Source organism: Hydractinia symbiolongicarpus, chromosome 4 (genome assembly GCF_029227915.1).
Source record: "Hydractinia symbiolongicarpus strain clone_291-10 chromosome 4, HSymV2.1, whole genome shotgun sequence".
Classification (NCBI taxonomy): domain Eukaryota; kingdom Metazoa; phylum Cnidaria; class Hydrozoa; order Anthoathecata; family Hydractiniidae; genus Hydractinia; species Hydractinia symbiolongicarpus.
In genome coordinates, this window is record NC_079878.1 from 16,011,438 (window position 1) to 16,035,403 (window position 23,966).

General features: G+C 32.2%; 1 protein-coding gene across 1 annotated transcript; it reads right to left on the reverse strand.

The window, feature by feature from the left end:
* Nucleotides 1-667: 667 nt before the first annotated feature.
* Nucleotides 668-23,109, reverse strand: LOC130642281 (arrestin domain-containing protein 3-like). Its single transcript, XM_057449369.1, has 11 exons — nt 23,075-23,109; nt 22,941-23,023; nt 22,753-22,763; nt 22,587-22,644; nt 21,016-21,129; nt 20,275-20,424; nt 15,143-15,349; nt 6,353-6,526; nt 6,002-6,190; nt 5,658-5,879; nt 668-1,058 (listed from the first exon to the last, which is right to left on the reverse strand). Exons 1-11 carry the CDS (start codon nt 23,107-23,109, stop codon nt 844-846), a joined length of 1,458 nt encoding a protein of 485 aa, XP_057305352.1. The 3' UTR covers nt 668-843.
* Nucleotides 23,110-23,966: the final 857 nt, after the last annotated feature.

Here is a 23,966-nt window from a genome sequence, read left to right on the forward strand (position 1 = left end):
CTTGGAGGAAAGAATACGGAAGGAGAAACAACTCTTTTAATTCTATTGAAACACTGCGTGAGGTTCTAGCAGGTGTCTGTATAGAAACTTAATTTGAAATTTTGGCGGTTGTGTGACTAAATTATTCGTGAATAACAATTCGCAACTATGATTGGTTATAAAAACAATAAGTTAATTTGATGATGAATTTGATAATATTATCAAAACAAGAAGCCATATTGAAATCGGTAAAATTTCTTTTGTTTTTATGTTAACATAATTAGAGAAGAAGCACATGCTCGACACTTTTGTAAACAAAAAGAAAAAGTTTATATCTCGTTTTAAAACAACGTTCTGTTATAAGAAGTTATTTCTTTAGTTAGAATAAACATTAATCCAGCACACATTTTGTCGGCACACGTCCGGCGCATATCTATCTATATTGTTTTTCATGATCAAAGTGGTATACTCAAGCCTGCAAAAATAGGTTAATATCATGGTTAAACGCTTATTTCCAAACGTAATGTTGAAGTTTTTAACAGCAATGTTTACCGACTTATATTAGGCACACTTTCCATACAATAATCTTGTGCCTGCAGCGTGTTACAGTCAGATTTCAATAGAAAAAAATTAGCCTCTATTAAAGGAGAATATGGAATTTGATCATTTTTTTGCGAAAAAGACTCGGTCGAGCACCTCACGCACTGATTCTTTTGAAATTAAAAACAATAGAAAATTCAATACATTTAAAGCGTACAGAAATGAAGTTGTTTCTCCTTCCGTATTCTTTCCTCCAAGATAAGGGTTATGAACCTTTTAGTCTTGATTGATTAAAAAAAATGGTCCTGTGCACCTCTGGTTTGCTCAGTCTGTCACTATAAAGTAATCTTCTCCAATTTCCTCTACAACTTCGTCATAAGAAGGTGGCAAATCGAATTCATTTTCTGGTATGTATTCTCCAGGATAATTAAGGTTTTGATTCCATTCCATATTCTCTTCATCGAATTCACTGTACGATGGCGCAGTTGGTTCGAGATACGTTTGCAATGCGTACTCAGGAAGGTTTGATTCGTTATATACTAAAAGCAAATTAGTATATTATTTTGATGCCCTACCTTAATGCAAAATCATTTGTTTTCACATGGGAGTTTGACCATAAACATTAAAGAAGGATGCGGCGCCGCTGCTGATTGATAGTTCGTGGTGTCAGAGTTTATTTTTTTAATATGGTCTGCTTGGTGAAAGAACTTCTTATTCAATTTTTACAAATACTTAATCAGTGTTCCGTGTATAGCTAGCATGACAAGTGAAATAATGTCCTTTGAACATGGTTTAGCGATATTTTTATAAAGTTTACGTAAAAAATAGTTTTGAAGTTGTAATTAAAACTCGATCAGTCTGCTATGAAATAGTATTGTTTTACTTTATTGAGTGTTGAATATCGTTTACAGTTCAGCATCTGTATAATAATAGCCGAACCCAGGGCCTGTAGCGTTTTTGATATGAAGATGAAACGCGTACGAGGCCCTGGTACAACAGACTTGAAATTCGCCCAAATTTAAGCATGCAGAGAAAGGTAATGTATGCGTGACGTTTCGGTCAAAGATGGCGTTTTGGTGGCGTGAATTTGTAAAGTGTTTTGCTGGGTTTTTGTAGCTTGAGGCACCTAGCTATACACCGTACTATTCCAGACTAGATACAACCCTTGTGACTTTCTAGTCATTTTGTGGTGTATCATACATGTAGTAAAAACTACAGCACTTATAAATATTGTAGAATAATTTACACCTGCTGCAAAAATAACAGATGAGAGTATGAGCAATGTTGGAGAAAATTCAGAGATCTTTAGAGGGCCGAAATGTTCCTGACCATAACAATTCAAATGTCAATAGTTTGAGGACAAGGACGTGATTGGAGTTTAATCAAAAGCATATGGAAAATCTTTAATTTTTTCAACTGTTAGCTAGCTAGCCACCAAATGCAATTATTAAAGATCAAGTAATATTTCTTGAAGATGTAGGAATGACTTAATACATTTTACGTGGTGTAATCTTTGAGAAGAATGCTGAAACAGATGTTGTTTAAGGATCTTTGTCTTAACAATAAAATGGAAGATGTGTTGTCATCATTTGTATTGGATGGTCATATGACCATTACTTGACCATGTATGACCAATACTTATACTTACTTATAATTAAGAATATCTATAACAACCAGATAACGGGAAAAACATTGACTAGAATAAAACATATATATATATATATATATATATATATATATATATATATATATATATATATATATATATATATATATATATATATATATATATATATATATATATATATATATATATATATATATATATATATATATATATATATATATATATATATATATATATATATATATATATATATATATATATATATATATATATATATATATATATATATATATATATATATATATATATATATATATATATATATATATATATATATATATATATATATATATATATATATATATATATATATATATATATATATATATATATATATATATATATATATATATATATATATATATATATATATATATATATATATATATATATATATATATATATATATATATATATATATATATATATATATATATATATATAGCAAACGCATTTTGCAGAATAGGCAGTGACCAACCAAAAGGGTGCATATATGTTTTATTCTGTAGTGCTACATCCAACATACATGTTGTATAATACAAAAGTTAGTTTCGACAATTTACTTATTTCCTGGGATAATTATTTTTAGCTCTTAAAGTCACTGGAGATTTGTTTGTACAGCTACATGTCATAGATACATGTTGGTGACAATACACTGGTTGACGTGCTGCAACATTCCATCATTAGGGTTTTTCCTTCACCCTGAGGTATATATATATAGTAAGAATTCTGTTTTACTTTCTTGCTAAGAAGAACATTAAGGTAAGTCATCTATGTATTCCATTTTACATATGATGATCACGTTTTGTACAATTAAACTTGTGTAACACAATAGAATTTGTGGGGAATGAAGCTGTTTTTACTTGTACTATCAGGCTTGGTTTAGTTTGTTTTGATAGACTAGTTGCGAACAGAAAATTTTTGCCACCTTTCGCCAACCAGTGGTAAGAAAAATTATGCTGTGCCTCCAGACTGTACAGATACATCAAAAATCAAAAACCAAATTTATTATTTTCTTAACTGTGGTGCAAAGTGCAAAGTTGAACCTGTATTTACATCATTAAATGCTAAAAATACTTATGCTCAAGCTCATATTCTGTTTTGTCTGCAAGGTGTTCATGAAGGATGTGATGATAATATTAAAGCCAACCATTTTTGTAATTCTGGTTAAAACAATTCAGTATCCCCTAGTTAAGCCTACTTTAGCATATAGCAGACTGTGCATGTCTGGAATAGCTAACATTACGCTATTAGCCATTTCCTAGACATGCTGACGAGCCCTGATATTAAGCGAAACAGTCTTAAAATATTTGAATTTAAACTGTTGTTTTTAATTTTCATACACTTTTTTGAAGCCCTTTAAAAGATGGTTTGTTATTTTCTTGTCCATTCAAAACTTTAGAGCAAAAAACGTCTCTAACAAAGCTAATAATTTGGACATTATTTAGGTCGTTTTTAATGCGTAGAGGCTTAAAATAGCGAAAGCCCATAACCCCAGCTGTTTTGGGCGCAGCAAATTGCTGCGCTTTTTTTGCTTCGCAAAAAATGTGACTAACATGTTAAAAATGTTGGATCCGCCCCTACGAAGTTTCTTTACTTTTTAGCATATGAAACAAAAATAAATTTTTTAGTTTTTTTAAGATTAAGTATTGTGTCCCAACAAAAGTTGAGAGTACCTGTTACTTTCTTTCGCAGGACAGAATGTTCGTCGCACTTTTCCATTTTAGTTGTCAGCTGCCTTTTTCACCATCAGTGAGGAAACAAAAGTAATGTTTAAAACTTTTGATAAATTTTATAAACTTGTAAACGATGCAAGGAAGTCAATGATAACGTGATTATAAATATTTTCTACGTAAACAAGTAACCAAAATCTTCGTAATTCTCATCGCCATATTTATTGTTGATAAAAAATTGCGGTGCTTGCAAAAAAAACTTCTGCATTAATTATCTTTTTAACATAACTTAGAAAGCCGTACACGCAATCTCATTGGTTGATCAAGTTTGTTGTACCAGGGCATCGTACGCGTTTCATCTTCATATCAAAAAACGCTACAGGCCCTGGGTTCGAGGTTTGTCGTCTGTCTGTTACGGAAACACGAAATGCGATATATATAAAGGACGGGAGACCCCGTTGATGTTTCCTCGGGTTGACGACTAGTCTCTATATTTTGTCTGTCTGTCCGCAAGAGAAGTGTTGTACAACGGGCACACGAGATAGCGTGTAATTAAAAGACGAGCTATCCCTTGAATTGCTCCACGCGTTAACCACTAGTTATCTTATAATCTAATCCCTATAGCCATCGTCTGTCTGTTTGTCGGTCTGTTACAGAAACACGAAATGCGATATATAAAAGACGGGCGACGCGTGGATTTTTCCACGGGTTGACGACTAGTCTCTATAATAATAGTCATATTTTGTCTGTTTGTCACCAAGAAAAGTGTCGTGTCGTGTAATTTAAAGACATACGACCCCTTGAATTTTACCCGTATGGTCTGTCACCCAAAATGGTATGTAGCAAGACACACGAATTAGTGTAAATAAAGGACGGGCGAACTCGTGGATTTGTACACGGACCACCGACTTGTTTTCCAAAACGAGCGACTAAAAACAATAAAAATCTCGTTGTCAATGATTACACACTTTTTGTTGAATATAAATGATGTTTACCGGTAAGTCCTTCTGAAATTCGAAATCTATTTTTATCCCATATAACCATGAAAATTATCTAAAAATGTTGCCAGGAAGATATAGATATTTAGTTACGTCACATAGTTTATGGTAGTTATTTTTTTTACTTAGTTGATTTTAGGATTTAAAAATCTATTATTTTTTACAATTTACATCGTTGATGCCACAAAATAGTTTTGTGTTCAAAATTTACAAAATGATTTTCCCTTGATGAAATAAAGCTGTGTCGTGAGATTCAAGTTGAGTGATAAGGTTCTGAGGACCTAAACATTTGGACATGATGGTGTCTAATAGATAAATATAAAAACTCAGTAAATATCATAACTATGCAGCATAGCAAAAAAAATCACCTTATTCTAGGAAGAATCATCCTTGCTTTATTGAAAAAGAACCCACGGAAAGAAAAATTTCGCGATTTAGACCTTCTTTCGTGAAAATCGTTATTTCCCTTTACTCGCAAAATTTTGGGCAGGTAACGAAAAATTTTAACCAACGAAATAAAAGTCCGAAAAGTATTTTTATCGGACGTATATTCTTACCCGATTAAACTTTTAGCCAAATTATTTTTTCCTGGAAATTTAACCGATCTCAAGTGAAATTTAAAACCACATTCACATCTATGAACATTCGACCCCTATGTGAAAAATACATAGATGTGAATGCAGCTTAACCGAGTTTTATTGCAGGTCCATCATAAACTTGTAATGCACCTATCTAAAAAGAGCTTATCGAGTATTCTTGTGGAAAAGTATTACGATTTACCTCCTATCCCTTCCTGTCTGTCTTCTTCAGGTGCGCTGGGTGTTTTCAATGGTATTGTTCCGATAGTAATTGGAAATTTAGCTTCTGGATATCCGTCAATTTTCAGATGAATTGAGTAATTAAGTTTTAAAGCTTTTGTCAACAAATTTGTTGCTTGCGTTTTTTCAGGAACAGGTATCAATACAATTTTTTGATAGACCCGGCCCGTCAGTCGTTTTTCGTCTGTAATGTAAAAACATGTATTTATCCACAATCATTCGTACATTTATTCAATATAAAAACATGATCCACAATCATTCGTACATTTATTCAATCGCTCGTTGTTATTTCAAAATCAGACTTACCATTAACAACAGTGATTAAAGTTTTGGTTGAATGTCTTCTTCCGTTTACTTTCGGATTAAACAAAACATATTTAATCATTCTGGTTTTGATATTACCCATTTCTCTCGCCACGACATCTCTGTATTTTATAGTTATTTGGATATTTTCCCCGGGACAGTAGACTTTCCTGTGTATCGTCAGGAGGAGTGATCGTCAGGAGGAGTGCTAAAAACGAACGGGAACAGAGATGAAGATATCATTACTCTTGTTTCGTTTTTTCACTCGCACCCTTCGTACTGGGTACAAAAGTGAAATATTGTTGACGAACTGCAGTTTGAATAAAAATCTTAAACCACTCTAAGCTGACATACCTTCTTTGCGCCCACTTTTTTTAGCGAAGAAACCTCCCATTTTCCAAAGTCCTTGCTGAAGTGGAACGGTGCTGTTAACCGCATTGGCATCAATTACTTCCTTGATAAAAATTGGTTTCGTCACTGTCATTTCTTTAGGTGTCAAAATTTTCAATCCTTTTAGCACTATCTGCGCTGAAGAGGAAATAAGTAACAATATAATCTTTAAAGGGAGGTAAATCTGCTAGTGGGCATTTCTCCGCGGCTCTCTTTGGCATTTAAGAAGACATTTTAACAACAACCTCCATCAGTCTGATGATAAACTTAACATAAATGTTGTCTGTGTCAATTAAAAATGCCTCGAATGATGACTGCCAGGAATAATTGTCCTGGCGTCAGCATTTTTATTAGAAGATCTATTTAACTTTGATGTTTTAAAAGATTTTCTAACAATTCAGCTTTAAACTAGCAATTTACCTCGTCGCCAGAGTCTTGTGGCCCCTAATCCGTTATTATATTACGGAGTGGCCAACAATGACCTTGGGACAGGCTGGTCATGTAATACAAAATGCCCAGTTATATGTACGCATTAAGGTTACTGTAAAGGAAAAAACTCACTTGATGAGTAGTCTCAGAAAAACCCTTATAATTTATCAATAATTTATTGTTTCTGAATGTTTGATGAAAGACTTTTTTGATGGTGTTATTTTCGTGAGATGTTAATTTTCCAAAAAGAAAATATAATGAATTAAACACACACCATTTTTTTTTCACCGTATTTTTTAAAATGACTTCTTTTTCCAAATGCGTGGTCGCAGACTTCTCGTTTTTGCATTATTACATTCAGCATAAATTAAATTCAAAAAGGTTCCCCTTTTTTTGGTAACAACGTCGTTATGAAATTATTTGTAATTATATATAATCATTCAAAAAAAATGCATATTATTTTCCTTCTATCGTCATAATTCGCTAATCAGTAACTTATACAAAAAAAATCCGGGAACCTTTTGTGCATAATTTATTCAGCTTTCCATTACCGAAAATTTCAATGAGCCAATAGGAAGCTTTCGGAAAAAGAGACCTCAAACGTAAAGGCATGTATGCAAAAATTTACTAACGAGATATTTGTTTTTAAAGATTTTCGTAGGTGTTATGAAAACTTTTTCTTTATGCTGAATATGCGTGCACGCGTTCAGAATTATTAACAGATAGAATTCAGGGTTACTCCTTAACTTTGATTTTTTTTAATGATTTTTCATACGACAACATTTATATATATAGACTTATTTAGACTTATATAGACTTATATAGATATATAGAGATATATAGATATATATAGACGCAGACTACTTTCCAGGCATTTGGCCTGGAAAGTAGTCTGCGAAAAATAAAATTTCCACAACAATACTTAAGAGGAAAACGAAGACGCTCCACCATATATAAATAAAAACAAGAACGAAATTCTTTTTGCTACGCTAATGACACGCCAGCGTAGAAAAATATGGTTTCGGAAACACTCCGAAAGAACGTAAATTTCCCGATTCCGTTTGTTGTTAATTGTCTCCGCGCCAAAAGTGCACAGGAGGTTGCCGTTTCTGGTAATAATTTTTTTTAACTGCAGCTATTTCTTTTTTCGAAGAATTAGATTTACTCATACATTATTTTTTTTATTTTGCTTTTTCTCACTGAGTGACTTTCTTATCCCCCGTTTTTTTTTGTTTTCTTTTTTTTTTTTTTTTTGTTTGTTTTTTTTTTTGTTTTTTTTTTTTTTTTGGGGGGGGGGGGGGTACTGAATTACTGAATTTCGCAAATTTTAGGTGGGGCTTGTGGTTTTTCTTCTTTCTGTCAGTTAGTTTACCCCAGACTGACCCATCGAAAATTGACTTTTTCGAGGAATTTTCCATTCAAAAAGATCTCACAAATCAATTTTGAAAAATAATTGCGTAGTGCGTAACAAATATTATTGCCTATCTGAATAGCAAAATGTCGTGTCTAACTTCGTAACTTAACAATTTAATAGACAGCTTCTTGTAAACTTTATTCGCGAGGTTGTTTACGTATATCATACGTCTTGTTTAATATGGGCAAAAGGCCTATATTAAACAATATATTTGTTTCTCTTAAAATTTATGAGCTGTAGCTAGCTAGCTGCGCTGTGTACTATATAGGTACCTAGCTAACGTGACATCCTGAGACAGCTTTACTTAAATTGCTCAATTCTGAAATCTATATCTATATAGAAATCTATATAAAAGTATAGCTATAACAACATCATTCTTTATGTCTAGATTAGAAAAGATTTCTGACGGTAAAACTTTAGAAATTTTTCGTCCGAAATTTTTGTCTGCCGAAAGTTTTTTGTCCGAAAATTTTGTTTTTTCTAATTTTTTTAAAAAAGGACCAGTGCATAGAAATTATATATAGGGTAATTAGAAAATCGTTAAAAACTGTATTTTTTGAACTTGTTATTTTCGTTATTTTCACATTTGGCTGAGGTTCTATCTATAAGTTGAATCCTGATGACCCTTTTTTAGATCTTGATTGAATATATGTACACTATAATTCCTTCTTTTTGTGTCATTTCCAGTACTCATTAATTGTGAAATTTGGTTAAAATTTGCTCAAAAGACTTACCTATACATTACCCATACAGGACACGCAATAATAGCAGTAATTTATTAGTGAAGTGTACATCTTGTGTAAATATTCATGATAAATAATAAATAAATAAAGGAATAAAATTTGTGATATGACAAATTTATGAGAGCTTTCTTCATTTAAAGGCAATGCCAAAAAAGCGCAATAGAGTTTACATTTTAGTGCCTCAATTAATGCACATTCCATGCGCCTGGTTAGAGTACGTCAAATAAGCTCATCGTATTTAGCTACCAACACGAGTTTCTATGTTTACGTTTCTACAAGATTCTTGCACATTCCCGGAAAATATCAACAAAATCGACAGCCAAAAAAATGCAGACCTCGAAAAAAGTCAAATTATGGTTAAAAACTTGTGTACTGTAGCTACTAGCAAATTTTCACTAATATGAGTTCTAAATCTAAACTACATGCAAGTTATATATTTTAATTTCAAGTTCAAAATATGCCTCCACCTGAAAATAAAGTTTAAAATTGACTGCTTCACGGCTTACCGCCTGCATTATTTTGCCTGACGATTTGTGCAAGAGGGTTGGGGATTATAATCAACACACGTAACAATGAAATTCAGCTGCATGGTTTTTAGTTAACAAAATGTGACAGATAATTTAGCTAATTTGCCTGCATAAGATTTAAAGAAAACACAGCCAGTTTCTCACCAATATATTTATAAAAATAGACTCAAACATTGACTAACAACATTTAGTTTTGTACCCAAGTAGGATAATGGATTTAACAACATCGATATATATATGGCTACTAGCTATTAATTAAGATGTTCACGTAATTTGGACGGTACACGCTAACTACCACTTCTGCAGGGGAAAACAAAAACCTCACATATATCAATTTAATTATCGAAATAAACTTGCTATATATCATGCAGAAAGGCATATCTTTTTCAACATATTTCTCAAACGAGCCTCCCTTAAGTTGATGGAAAACTTTAGCTAGTCTTTTTAACCACTCCACAAAAATAAATCGACTGGCATATTTGCTTTATTCTTGTTTATATAAAAACTCCTGCGCGGGGCAGAAATTGTTTTTACAGGGCAAAAACTGTTTATAAATTATTTTTTGGGTATCATTATCATAAATTATAAGCCATCATATGACCAGCCTGTTCCAGGGCCTTTTCGCCGCTATTAACCTAATATCACCAAGGCAAAATGCCCGGGGAACGAGGTTGCTAGCAACTTATTAAGGCGCCAATTAAAATTCATATATACGCCTTTATTGGTGCTTTTTTGATAAGAAAGATAGCTTTTTATCAATTTCATAGGGCGATAAACAAAAAAGAAAAGGCAAAAAACAAAAATTAAAAAAATAAAAATTCGAAAAATTGTGAAGCGTAAATGGGCGTAACTACTCCAAGAAAATATTAATGCCCCGAACGTGAATCAGTGGTTAAAGCAAAGGCTGAAAACTATTTCAACTATTTATCACCACCTGCAAACCACAGATATAAAACTTCAAGAAAAAAAGCAATAATATATATCGATATTCAAAAAACATGTTTGAAATTTTTTCCAAACAACATTTTTCTTTGATTTCTGTCGCCGCTACGCGGGGCGGAATCTTTAAAATCGCCTGATGGAAGATAGATATATAGATATACATCTAGAGACAGCACAGAGCCTGGACGCTGCTAAGTTTGTGTCCAGGCTAAAACCTTGAAAAATTTTCATATTTTCGAAAGCCAATGAAGATGCTTTATTTTAATCTATGTCAATTTAATGACCAATCTGAACAGAGATTGTGTACTCTTCGTGTGGCAAGAACATTTTGTGTACGGCCATGACTAAAAGTGCTTACATTTTGTTGGTCACCCCGTTGCCACTTGCTGGTCTCTGATGGTTTGGTCGTAGCTGGGGAGCTAAGCACATTTTTTAAAATCGTGTATTTTATCAGGTAAGAATTATTTTATATTAAGTGAGAAAGGTGTGCTGGCTAGCTAGCTATCTCAATTTTCGGTGCTGACATACCCCTTTTAATAGTCGTGAAATTACTTATATACTCACTATTGTATAATAACATCGTATAGAGCCAGATAGCTAGCTAGCTACACAAAATAGTGCTTTGATTAGAGTTCCTATTTTCTTAAAGAGCCAGCAACAAAAAGCCTTTGTCCTGCTTTGCGTAATTTTTCCATTACTGGAAACCCGACTCACCCGACTCCTGTTCTTATGGGGAAAAGGGGGGCTAAGAAAAACTTCCAAGCATTACTTTGTGGGGCTACTTCTGTCAGATAAAAAGGTATATTCGCACAGGATTTTTTTTATATGTTTTGCAGAAAAGTTCTAGAAACATGACAAAAGTTTATTGTTGCTGCACCGAACAGTCAGGGTGAACTGATGATTAACCTGTAACAATATATATATATATTTAGCTGATACAGGATTAGACGCCACGCATAGTATAATTAGCCGTTAAAAGCTTCCTCGTGTTCTTTACAGCTAACTGTTGAAGAGTCCTAGAGTATTTAATGCTCATTTTGAGCTACGCAGACTCAATTAGGGTCTGCGCTCTGCCAGACAACTCCCTGCAACATTCAACAGCCCACACAGTGTGCCATCTCCCTTATTTCCCTCACATGGGTGGTTAACGTAGGGCTATCGTAGCATTCACTCGCCCATATTGAATTGCTGTCAAGGGGAATCGAACCCCATTCTCCCGCACAAAGTGCCAGAGTTAGAACCACTAAGCTACGGTGCCATTGAAAACGGCTAATTATTCTGTTACTGGCTAATATTCAGTTCTCCTTGAGTGCCTAATTTTCTTGAAAATCTTTCTTGAACTCACTCAAAGTATCACAAAATATTTTTCTAAGATTTCTTAGAAAAGACTTGATTTTTAAAAATCTCACGAAAAGGACCATCGATTTATCAAATCCGCAAGTTTATTGTGTGTTTACCCTTTTTTGTTTCAACTTGTTGAATTTAAAAAAAATTTCAGAAGTATTCAAAAAAAATTTCAGAAGTATTTCCAGAAAAATGCAACTAATCAGACTCTCCGAAAAGAAATTCAAATTTGAGAATTCGAATCAAAAAATTCAATAAATTCAATTAAATTTTGTTGAATTCAATAAATTGATTTCAACAAAATAAATCCTGTATTGTCCACAGGTTTCAAAATCATGGATCGCTGCTTAATATGTTACTTGTTTAACATAAATATCAAAAACCAGCTTGATTAAATTTATATACATATATTTATATATATAAAATATACCTTGTGCATCACATGGCATTGATTTGTATCTTTTTAATAAATTTCCTTTTCAAATCAAAGAGGCAAAGAGAGGTTAAAGAGGCAATAATTAAACAACCTAATGACATTTCAGTTCATGGCAAAATTGTATTCTTGTTTCTCATTTTTAAAACGTACTTTCTTTTTCAGATCAGCTGTTATCAAACCATGCACCATCAGCATTTAAATAAATCTTCAACAGGAGAGTAAATTCTGAAGGCCTAAATACTAAAATATTTAAATGCTAATATGTATTTATTGCTGAATTAATTAACAATGAACTACTTCCTTCATTCAAATGGAGCTCGTTCCAAAGTTATTATATTCGAATCGTCAAGTTTATACATAACAAGATTTGTATTGAAATTTCCAGAATTTCCTGATCAGTTTTAAAAATATCCAGTTAAAGTTTTAACTGTTATTTTAGAATACTTCATATAGCTATGTAAAAATTTTATTTTATTTTTTATTTGTTAGATTGTATTTTAACATTGCAGGTTAGTTACAATAGTAATTGAGAATTGGTATACTCAGTGATTTGTTTACCCCATAATTCTCCGTTTTCAAGGTCCACTTCAAATTTCAATATCTTTCAGGCTATTGACGGAAATCTTCAAGCCGCCGGGCTTCTTGTTTCATATTAAAATCAGCTAACAAAAGTTTCAGGGGCATTTGGCAACCGTTCTAAGGTTATTACTGAAAGTGTGCCAGGTAGGGCGTTCTGTCCCTGCCCCGTCCTGAATAAGGTTAACCAGTTTGGTCCTTCAGAAAAAATTGCGTAAATTTAAATTACCTTGAATCTTAAATAATATGCCAATGCGGCGTGTGTAGGACGTCTAAGCGGGTTTCAAAAAATTGTTGTTCTTCTAATTAAAATTAAAAATTCATTCATCATCATTCAAGAATCACAAAATTTAACGGAAAAGCAAGGTAACACAATAATACAGACTTTTGGTGTTACTTACTTATTTAAATAGTAAAGAAGATGGTTTGACATGATTAGAAATCTAAGGGAGAGCAAAACATGTTATCATTTTTTTTAACGCGTGTTTAAATAAATGGTATACAACACGTTACTTAGAATTTGCGATGACACGCTTTATTAAACGAGAAAAAAGCTTAACCAACAGCCTATCTAGCCCACAAACAATTAAAAAACTAAATGACAATAAATTCTTCACAACCACCTGAATGACCATCAAACACCAACAACCAAACTACATTCACTTTTTTTAATAAGAAACTTGTTTACAAGAAATCTACATGTAGAACCTCAAAAAATTAAGAAACTTTTACGACTCATGGTTAAACATTATGAACGTCTACATTTTAGCTCAGTCTGGTTGTTCTTATTTTTTCACACTTTTTCAGCCTCAAATGTCTGTTTTATGTGCTCTTCCAAAAAATAGGGAAATTATATGATCAGACTTACGAATTTTGGTGTTGGAAAAAATATTTGTTTATAATAAATGGAAAATTTAGTCTGGGTACTTTCTTAATGCGTCCATAACTTTAGATTGTAGATGACGGCTGATAGTCGATGTTATTAGGAAAGGTACGCAGTCGATTGCACCATTAACATTGTTTGAGAAAGCTACTATCAAAAAACATATAACTAAGGGTAGTATGCTTATTGTCAAATTGGGTTGCGCCGGTAATCATGAAGTGACTTGGAGATCACAACTTTACTTAAATCGAATTGCGGAAGGAACGATAAGGTTGTCTGCTGGAATATTGTTCAACGGGTTAACATTTCAAGGTGTGGAAGAAGCATTTGAAACTGCCAATGTTAACTTTATAAGTAGGTTGCAGTTCCATGAACTTCAGCGAAGATTTTTATTCCCAGCAATTAATAGTATTATTACGCATTATCAGGAAGCCACACTTGTTAGACTCGTTACACTTGAGAGTGTCGATTTAATTGGATGGTCGCTGTGACTCACCTGGATTTAGTGCGAAATAAGGTACATACAGCCTCATGACAAATGAAGTGGTGAACTTTTTCATTTCACACGTTCGTTTAGCAGGGAACTCGACACGCATGGAAAAACATGGACTTGCTGCGTGCTTGGAATTTATCGACGAGGCCGATTTTCGTGGACACTTTCTTTTTTTTTATTTCTTGCACTTCGTCCCAAACATTGTTTAGCTACTTAGGAAGCTAATCAGGCAAATTGTTTATTGTCAAAGTATTTATTTCATTAAACTATTATTTATCACTTATTCGCCGCAAACAAATTGTTTAGTAATTTGGACAATTTTGGGGGCGATTGTTTAAAGTTGAGATTGTTAAAAACAAGTGTAGGTCACTAAAGTCAAAAATCAACGACCTATTTTGAAGCCCTTTTAATCAAGGATTTAAGTTATTTTAGATCATTTAAATTATTTTTAAAATTATTATTATTACTATTATTCACCAAAGATAGCCTCTTTAGTTCCTAATGGTACTGTTATTAATGAGGGTCCTGCGAACCAGGTTCTAGGTGCATTCAAAGCTCCGACTTGAGCTACAGAAGGCGTTTTTTCACTTTCATAGTCGCTGGTATAAGTCGGCCAGGGTTCGAACCTAAGTCCTTCCGCACTGGAGGCGAACGCTCTACCACGAAGCCACCAGTTTGATAAATTTTAAGCACAAAAACTTTGAAATGTTTAATTGCATAATAGCATTATTCTTAGACCTTTCTTAAATTTTGGAAGTTGAGCCTCTCTGATTCTTCTTGCATTAGATGTTCTTACCTTATGTAAATAGAAAAGAAGATGAAAATAAAAAATTTAAGAGATATATAAATATATGCGAAATTTTAGTGTGCATTATAAAATGCGCGAAATAAAACTCACAAAAATCTCATAAATAAAGTTAGCTGACAATGAAGTTAGCTGAAAAATTGCTGTTAACAAACATAGTACCTGTTATATTATATTTAATGTCACCATTTTTTTCAATCACTGATGATGGCAGTTGTTCTGGGAGTTGAGAACTGAATGCGTACTTGTACTTTCCAGCAGGATGCTCCACATTACTATTCCCACGACTTCTCGGATTTCCAAATAAAGTAATCTCGTTGTTGTATACTTGATCTTTGCATGTGTCTCCACTCGTACATCGAGCCTTTCCTAAACAATGCAACAACAATAATCTTAATGCTGCATAGTTAGAAAGGCGCAAAACCTAGTTGCAAATGTTAATTTATACAGAATGGGGAGGGCGGTGCCCCTTTTTCCTAAAAATGTGATGATACACATTCTATAGCAAAGCATACAATTAATAAGTGCACCTGTCTCTACATTAATAAGAGCTGTATATTTGTAATACTCGTGTGTTCTTCCTGCAATGTTTTAGAAACCAGAGGGGTTAAAATAGCATTATTTTAAAGGGACTACAAAACAATCTGTTGGCTTTTGAATTTAGTAACTTCCACGACAGTCGAGCTTATGACAAGGAGAAGTTTAACGAGCAATGAGAAGACCAAACAGCATCTTAAATCTGAATAAAACTGAAAACGACAGAAAATAATTTACTCTATATAAACACTTCCATTGCTTTTAAATCAATTTTTTGGGTAAAAGAATCTTTGGACTTTTTTGATCTGGCTAGCTAGCTATTTTCTTTTAAATTCTGCACAGAATGATACTATATTCTTGCATATAAAGCCAGTTGAGGAAACAACAATGATAGATCTTTTTTGAGGCATTAATTACAAAACAGCCAAATAGTCCCTCGTGTTGACTTTGCTTCCGCATCAAAATTAACCTTTGACTAACAGTTTTGTATTACATTTATATATATATATATATATATATATATATATATATATATATATATATATATATATATATATATATATATATATATATATATATATATATATATATATATATATATATATATATATATATATATATATATATATATATATATATATATATATATATATATATATATATATATATATATATATATATATATATATATATATATATATATATATATATATATATATATATATATATATATATATGATTAATATAACTAGATACAAAGCAATTTTGCAAATATTTTGTTAATCTCAAGCTAAATTCAGCAAATTTGATAACGATTTTTTTTGACGTTGTTGGTTTATGTTAATTGAACAACAAATTAAGAACTTACAGAGGGGTTCGAATCAGCCATCCCCCAGCATTGAGGAGTCCCCAAATGGCATGAATAAGGTTAACACGCCATTTCGAATATGAGCCCTGTAATATTAATCACTAGTCGATGAGGCCCATGGAGAAATCCACTTAGGCAGGACAATGAAAAAATAATTTTTTTGGTTTTTTGCTGACGTCAGCAGTGCAGATACAAAAAAATTGATGCAATTTCGTTGCCTGTCTGTGATGTGTAGAGGTTAAAACGCTGAAAAAAAATTTGTAGAGGATCATATGTTTTCGACAAACGCCTAAGGGGATATAAGGTTTTGAAAATTTTGCTGACATCAGCAATGGCCCGTCAAAACCCAAAAATTTTTTTTAGAAATTTGTATACCTGTTGCCTTTATCGTATAGATCTTGAAACGCTGATCAAGAAAATGTATAGGATCGTGTACATTAGCACTTTTGACAAATGGTTGCAAGGATATCAGGGTTAAAAGGTTTTTTGATGACGTCATCAACCGGTCCATTCCGAAACGGATTTTGGGACCCAGGTTTGGAAAACTTAGACATAAGTTTTTCGGCGATATCAAAGGAAAATGACGATATCCACTTTGCCTGTTACAAACAGACACAGTCTCTGTATTATTATAACAGATTAAATAAGCTCACGAGTTACAAATAACTAATGCGACATAGTTTTAACTTTTTTGTTTTGACCACTCACGCGTATTAAAGCAATCACGATGCTTGATTTTGTTAAAAATCAACCCAAGATTATATATTTTAACGTTTTTTAGCCATGTACAAATCTTAAACATAATAATTTTAGGATTTTAGCTACGAACGTAGATTTTAAGGGAGCATCCTAAACCCAGCTGACTAACTAGCTGTATTTATTTCCATTCTTTTAAGGTTATTTTTCAATTTGATAGAAGCGCTTTTTCCTATCCTTTATTTTGGTGTTCTCTTTATTGATCTGATTTTACTCAGCTGCAACTGGAGTTGTCAGCTACATCTGACTAAGTGAAAGTAGGCAAACACAGTTGGCTGCAAAAAGATTTTCAAAAAATCTTATGCTAAATGCAGTTACTTAACTGCATTCAGCTACACCTTTTACTGTGATATAATTTATTTCAGCTAAAGGTGCGGAAAGGTTATATTTGAAAAATATATTATACCACAAACGCTGTGAATGCGTCACTGGATTTCCTACACATCGTATACCTGCCCTAAAGCGCTCCATCTGGATGCTCTGCAGGGTTTACCTGCACTCAAACACTCATACACGCAATGCGAATCAAATACGAAATGATGAAGACGTGCTTTTAAAGCTAATCCGCCGCACTGACTAAGATTGTAGGGACAATTTGTGTCGAAAATTGAAGTCTACGATAACAGAAGTTGCGAAGTTTTAGATTTCTTTGAAAGCACTTTGGAAAAAAGGTTAAAGTGTCAAATGAAAGGCTACCTGCTACGACCGGAGAATATGGAGAGCGAAATCTATGAACGCTAGAAACACAAGAAACCAAATGAAGTGGCAAACGTCCATATACAAGCAATTATGTCCCTGCCTACCATTTATTAACTCAACTCAACTCGTTTATACTCCATTTGATAGTACAGAGTGTTCTATTTGATTTAACGTGCTTATTTTTCCTGCGTAGACTTTACTTCAGTTGTGAAATTTTATTTCTAGCCTGTTAGTTTCATAAACAGACATTTGCTGTTTATTCTTTCTCAAAATCTGGCAGTTTTAGCTAATTTTATTTTTATTGCTTATATAATATATATTCTTACCTTACTATACTTTAATTTTTATTTTTAAAGACAGGACGTTTGTTAATAGCAATATTATATATATTGAAAATCTATATCCTGTATAATACTAATACTAATAATACTAATAATACTAATACTAATAATACTAATAATACTAATAATACTAATAATACTAATAATACTAATAATACTAATAATACTAATAATACTAATAATACTAATAATACTAATAATACTAATAATACTAATAATACCAATAATACTAATAATACTACTACTAATAATAATAATAATAATTAAAAAATGTCATTAAAATGTCATTGATAACGAAACAATATTCTGTCATCTATCCTGCTGTCAGAGTACTGGTCAATGGTGTAGAATGTTGAGTTATACTGGATACATGACACGTACTTTCTATGCGACGCTATCTTGATTAAGCGACTCCACATAAAACCTACGAGCACTTAACTAAAAAGGATAGAGATGGTGTTACATACTTACACCTTCAAAATTAAAATATGAAGTTTAAATGAAACAAACAGCGAGTAAAAGTGACAAATCGGCGTGGTTGTCAATTCACAACCCAGACAATGAAAATCTGCAGAGAATTGGAAGATAATTCTAGCAAAAATAAATTATTCACTTGAATATAGATATTTCAGATTATGCGATAACCAAAGTAAAACCGCACCAAAAATCAGGCTAACTCGAAATTGGGGTGGACGATCATACCGTCGGAAAGAGAATTTGATCATACGAATCTATACTTGATAACAGAAGTTCTAGTAAAGTTTACGAACGTCTATGTGCAATAGATGTTCTTGGATTAGAAGAAAATGAGAGCATTGTTACATCAAGCGAAGTCTACGTTAAATTTAAAAATTAACTTCAGAAATCACTTGAGGGCTGGTATGAAACAGGTCTTTTTGGAAATCCAAATAACAGAGACAAACAAAATAGGTGCCTGGGTAGACGTAGATAATTAATTTGCTACGGAGGTAAAGAGGAATCCAGAATTACTACAACAATACAACAAGATCATGAAGAAATATCTAAAAAAGGGAAATTGGTCTCTGCAGCTGCAGTAATTGAGAATAAGTTTTACATTCCCCACCGACCAGTTTCTTGAGAAAATTCCGAGACAACTAGAGTCTCGCATTGTTTATGATATTTTTGAAAGAAACATTGATTGAAGATTGGTCCGCAGCTACAAACTGTATTTGGAACATCATTGTAACCGATTCCACATACTGAGGCTTTTGATTTTATTGGGTCATTGATGAAATGAGCATAGTGAAAACGTTAACGTTTTGTCCTTACGCAAGAACAGAGTTACGCTAACCAGAATCTGAGAATTCTAGACAATGACTGTTGAAGTTACAAAACGAGGCATACTGAAGATGGAACGCTGGATCGATTTACTTTTGGCTTCCACGGTCAAATTTCAGATTCGAGCAGTCCTTCAATAAGGTTAATCTTCCTGTTTTCGGAGATGCAGTTGGTGATGAATTGTCTGCAGCACTTTACGCATTGGTTTACGAACAATCAGGAGTTATCCGAAGGGTTGCTTACTTATGAATGTCGTTCGTCTAAGAAAGGTACTCCATTTAGAGAGAATAGAATCTCATAAAGAAGCAAATCTGTTGAAAAGTACTAAATACGCGTGAAATACATTGCCATAACAGAATTCATTGAATAGACAGATAACGTATTTGTATTACATTATTGGATGAGAGAAAGTAGATGCTATAAGTAATTTGTGAGTAATCAAGTTCCGAAAATCAGAAAAAAGCAAAAACATAGCCTACAGGCATGTACTAATAGACGAGAGTTCTCCTGATTTGGGCAGTGTCATGTGTAGGTAATGGTTTTGTTTGAAAACTACTAGGTTATATGGGAAAGGGCGCAAGAATTTGTCTAATCTTAGAGGAAGGTCAAATCAATGATCTTCAAATCTTCATAACGAACAGAAAACGATCAAACATTAAACGACCCCTCTTCAAAAATAGGATAAATAAGAGTGACTTCTTTTTATCTTATACTTTAACGTGTAAAAGGTGGCCCTAACAACACGAGACGCATTTTAGATGACATTGTGGTCACAGAGGTGTATATTAACATACCTTTGGCAAATACTATCAACCTAACCATTTGAATCGGTGATGCTAATTTTAGCTTTACATGCCCGCTAATCATTTCGCCAGCAAAATATGTATCTTTATTTCCATCAAGTTTTACGATAAATTTTTTTAATTTTCCCATCGTCTTTTCGACTAAAACAGAAACAAAAATTGTTAAAAAAATGTCAGATGTGGATAACCGTGACTCAAACTATTATTCAAAACTCGTTCTCATTTCCTGTCTCGAAAAAACAAAAATAAAAAACAAAATAAAAGAGCTAAAGTCACCACGGTAATAATATTTTAATCATCCATTTAAAAACAACGCTGTTTTATGCTAAAAACGTCAAATTACCGCCACACCCGGTAAAATTGTTTTTATTAACAATAAAATTGATAAAGTAGTCGAGTGAACAAGTAAACTTTTAATTTATTTTTAAGTTTATGCTGCTTTGATCTACAATTTGTGGATTTACCTGGTTTGTTATTTAAATTAAAAGTTTTTTATTACTGCAACTTAGTAACTGAAAAAAATTTATGAAGTGTTGCGAAACAAAACGTTTTTTAATTATTCCGTTCCTATTTACGAGAAGGAGTTAAACTTTTTTCCGAAAAAAGACAATGTTCATTTAGCTTTCTGAAGGTAACATTAGCCTCTTCTTTATACAACAAAATGTTATCGCAAGTTTTCTCTTCTCGTTCATTATTTGTACAGTAAATGAAAATAAAAACAAAGAAACATACCTAAAATTATAGTCTTACGTTTACTTACGCGACAATTACTTATCACTGTGCTTCTACAAAATAAAAACAGAATGAACGATTGGTATTTGTCGAAAATTTCAACGATGGAGTGCTCTAATGATATATAAACACGCTTTCACGTGAAACGTCATAATTTGCTAAAAGAAAGCAAATTGGCAGATTAATAGCTCAGCACTTTTGTTACGTAAGAATTGATAATCGTAGAGAATGGGACGATATAATAACCCCTATTAATTTACTTGTTTCCCTGAAGCTTAATGCTCACTAGGCGTCTAATGGCGTTTAGTTGAGTCCAGCATGTTCTAGACGCAAATAGATAGACACATGCAAAAAAAGTTGTTTATCAAGAATACAAATTTGGTGAAAATGGAGTCTGAGTGGGTTATGCGATTTAGAAAATGTATTTTTTTTTCTACTTAAGAGAGACACGAAAACTAAAAAAGGAAAAAAGGAGAAAGGAGAACGACAAAATAAACTTTTTTGGATATGAAAAAGGCAGTTTCTTGGGATAATTCCTTCACTTTACAGGACAGAGAATAACTCCTAACTTTTTGAGAAACTGTTTTCAATTGTCCAAGAACATATAACTTAGAAGAACGCATTTTAAACATGCTTTCTCTTGTTTACGATGCGGTAAACTTTGATCATTAGACGCAAAGAATTCAACGTGTCTAGTACCGTCTAGAAGTCAAACTCGCTAGGCATCTAGTCGTGTCTCGATCAGTCTATATAATAATGTAGCTATGTCATACCTCGACAGTTAACCCTATTCGGTCCGGGGTTTTTCGAACATATTATAACAAGGGGAGAGCGAATTCCGCCCCCACTCAATAACTTTTATAAGCTTGTCCAAATTTAATCAAACTCTGCACACTTATAGTACGTCACGAAAGGCACAAAATGGTAGCAAAATCTTTTGCTTATGTCAGCACGTTTTCTGTAATGTTATCAAAAGTTTGAAATTTGATCAAAATACGAAAATCCGTTTTTCGGAATTTTCGGGTGAAATCCGAAAAAGTTTCGGGTAGTAGGGACTCTTAGGAAGTAGAACAGGTGTAACTTTGCATTTCACTCGTAAGCCAAAATAAAATCGAGAAAGCGTTGTGGTGAATTAGATAGTTTTTTAATTCACAGCTAATGATAAGATTTTAAAAAAGTTCCCTGTTACTCATTAAGTTATTTGACATACATTCAGAATCAGTATTTGTTTGCCAACCACTTTTTCTGACATACTCATTTTAAAAATAACACGATTTATGACAAAAATTTACTGATCATGCAATACTTTAATTTTGACATTTGACTCGGCGTTTCAGATTATTTTTATAAAATACTCAAAACAAACATGTCTGAATATATATTTTAAACCCTTTATCGCTCATTTAATGTCCCTGTTTTATAAATCGCACTATTAATGCCCCTTCCCCCTCTAATCAAAAAGGAATTTTTCAATTCAGGAAAATTCTCTTAATACATGGCTGTTATTTAATTTCATTTCATAATTTCATTCAGTGGTCTCTACAATAAAACACATATCGCAAGTGAGTAACTGTTTTTTGTCGGTAGATGCTTGTTTGCAAAACATTGTAACATTTTTTCTTCTGGATCCTGGATAAAAAGACACTTACTAAACATTTTTTGTGTTATGTCGTAGATAAAAAGGGTGAATTTTTTTGCTTAATTCACCATAATTAACCGTTTTTACTGAAAAATTACCTTTGTACAAGCTAACACGTTCAAATATTTTAGTTCACTGATCCGATTTTACATTTAGCGAATAGCTAAAATTTCAAGTCGTGAAGTTGGGTAGTTAGTACGGTGGCCCATGCTTGCCACTATTGTCGAGCAGCAGAAATAAATCACTACTGCGCAGTAAAAACAATTCTACTGCGCAGTAGTCATACTTCTACTGCGCAGTAGAAAACATTCCAGTGCGCAGTGCAGACAAAACACTTTGTTACGTCGATTATACGGAACAGCAGAAAGCCTGATGACAAAGAAGATATTTTTACATATATGCGACAGAAATTTTATATACTTTGTTTGTAAATGTTCATGAAGACTAAATATCATTGTTTCAAACACCCAAACAATTTATTTCATGTGTTTTGAATGCGTTTAGATGCGATATGGATGTAGCAGTCGAAAAAGTAAGGTTTATCTCTTTATAATTATAATCTGATTATATTCTAATATATTTTGATAGCAGAATTTAATGATTCACACATTTAAATGTTTAGGTATGTGAATTTCTTGCTTCTCGGGGCATAAATGAAAGCATTATTACCGTGGCCGATAAGTGCATAAAAAAATCTTTGTTGCATAAATTTAAAAAAGGCGTAAAAATAATGTTATATGCATAAAAATAATGTTAAATGCATAAAAATAATGTTAAATGTGTAAAAATAATGTTATATACGTAAAAATAATGTTAAATGTGTAAAAATAATGTTAAATGCATAAAAATAATGTTAAATGTGTAAAAATAATGTTAAATGCATAAAAATAATGTTATATGCATAAAAATAATGTTAAATGCATAAAAATAATGTTAAATGTGTAAAAATAATGTTATATGCATAAAAATAATGTTAAATGCATAAAAATAATGTTAAATGTGTAAAAATAATGTTAAATGCGTAAAAATAATGTTATATGCATAAAAATAATGTTAAATGCATAAAAATAATGTTAAATGTGTAAAAATAATGTTATATACGTAAAAATAATGTTAAATGTGTAAAAATAATGTTAAATGCATAAAAATAATGTTAAATGTGTAAAAATAATGTTAAATGCATAAAAATAATGTTATATGCATAAAAATAATGTTATATACGTAAAAATAATGTTAAATGTGTAAAAATAATGTTAAATGCATAAAAATAATGTTAAATGTGTAAAAATAATGTTAAATGCGTAAAAATAAT

Excerpts from the sequence above, each read along its gene's own strand:
- LOC130642281 (XM_057449369.1), bottom strand. The coding sequence starts at position 23,109 with ATGATATTTAGTCTTCATGAACATTTACAAACAAA. Across the intron at positions 23,024-23,074 it reads CATGAACATTTACAAACAAA|GCTTTCTGCTGTTCCGTATA; the intron begins GTATATAAAATT and ends CTTTGTCATCAG. Across the intron at positions 21,130-22,586 it reads GCATCTACCGACAAAAAACA|AGCACTCCATCGTTGAAATT; the intron begins GTTACTCACTTG and ends ATATATCATTAG.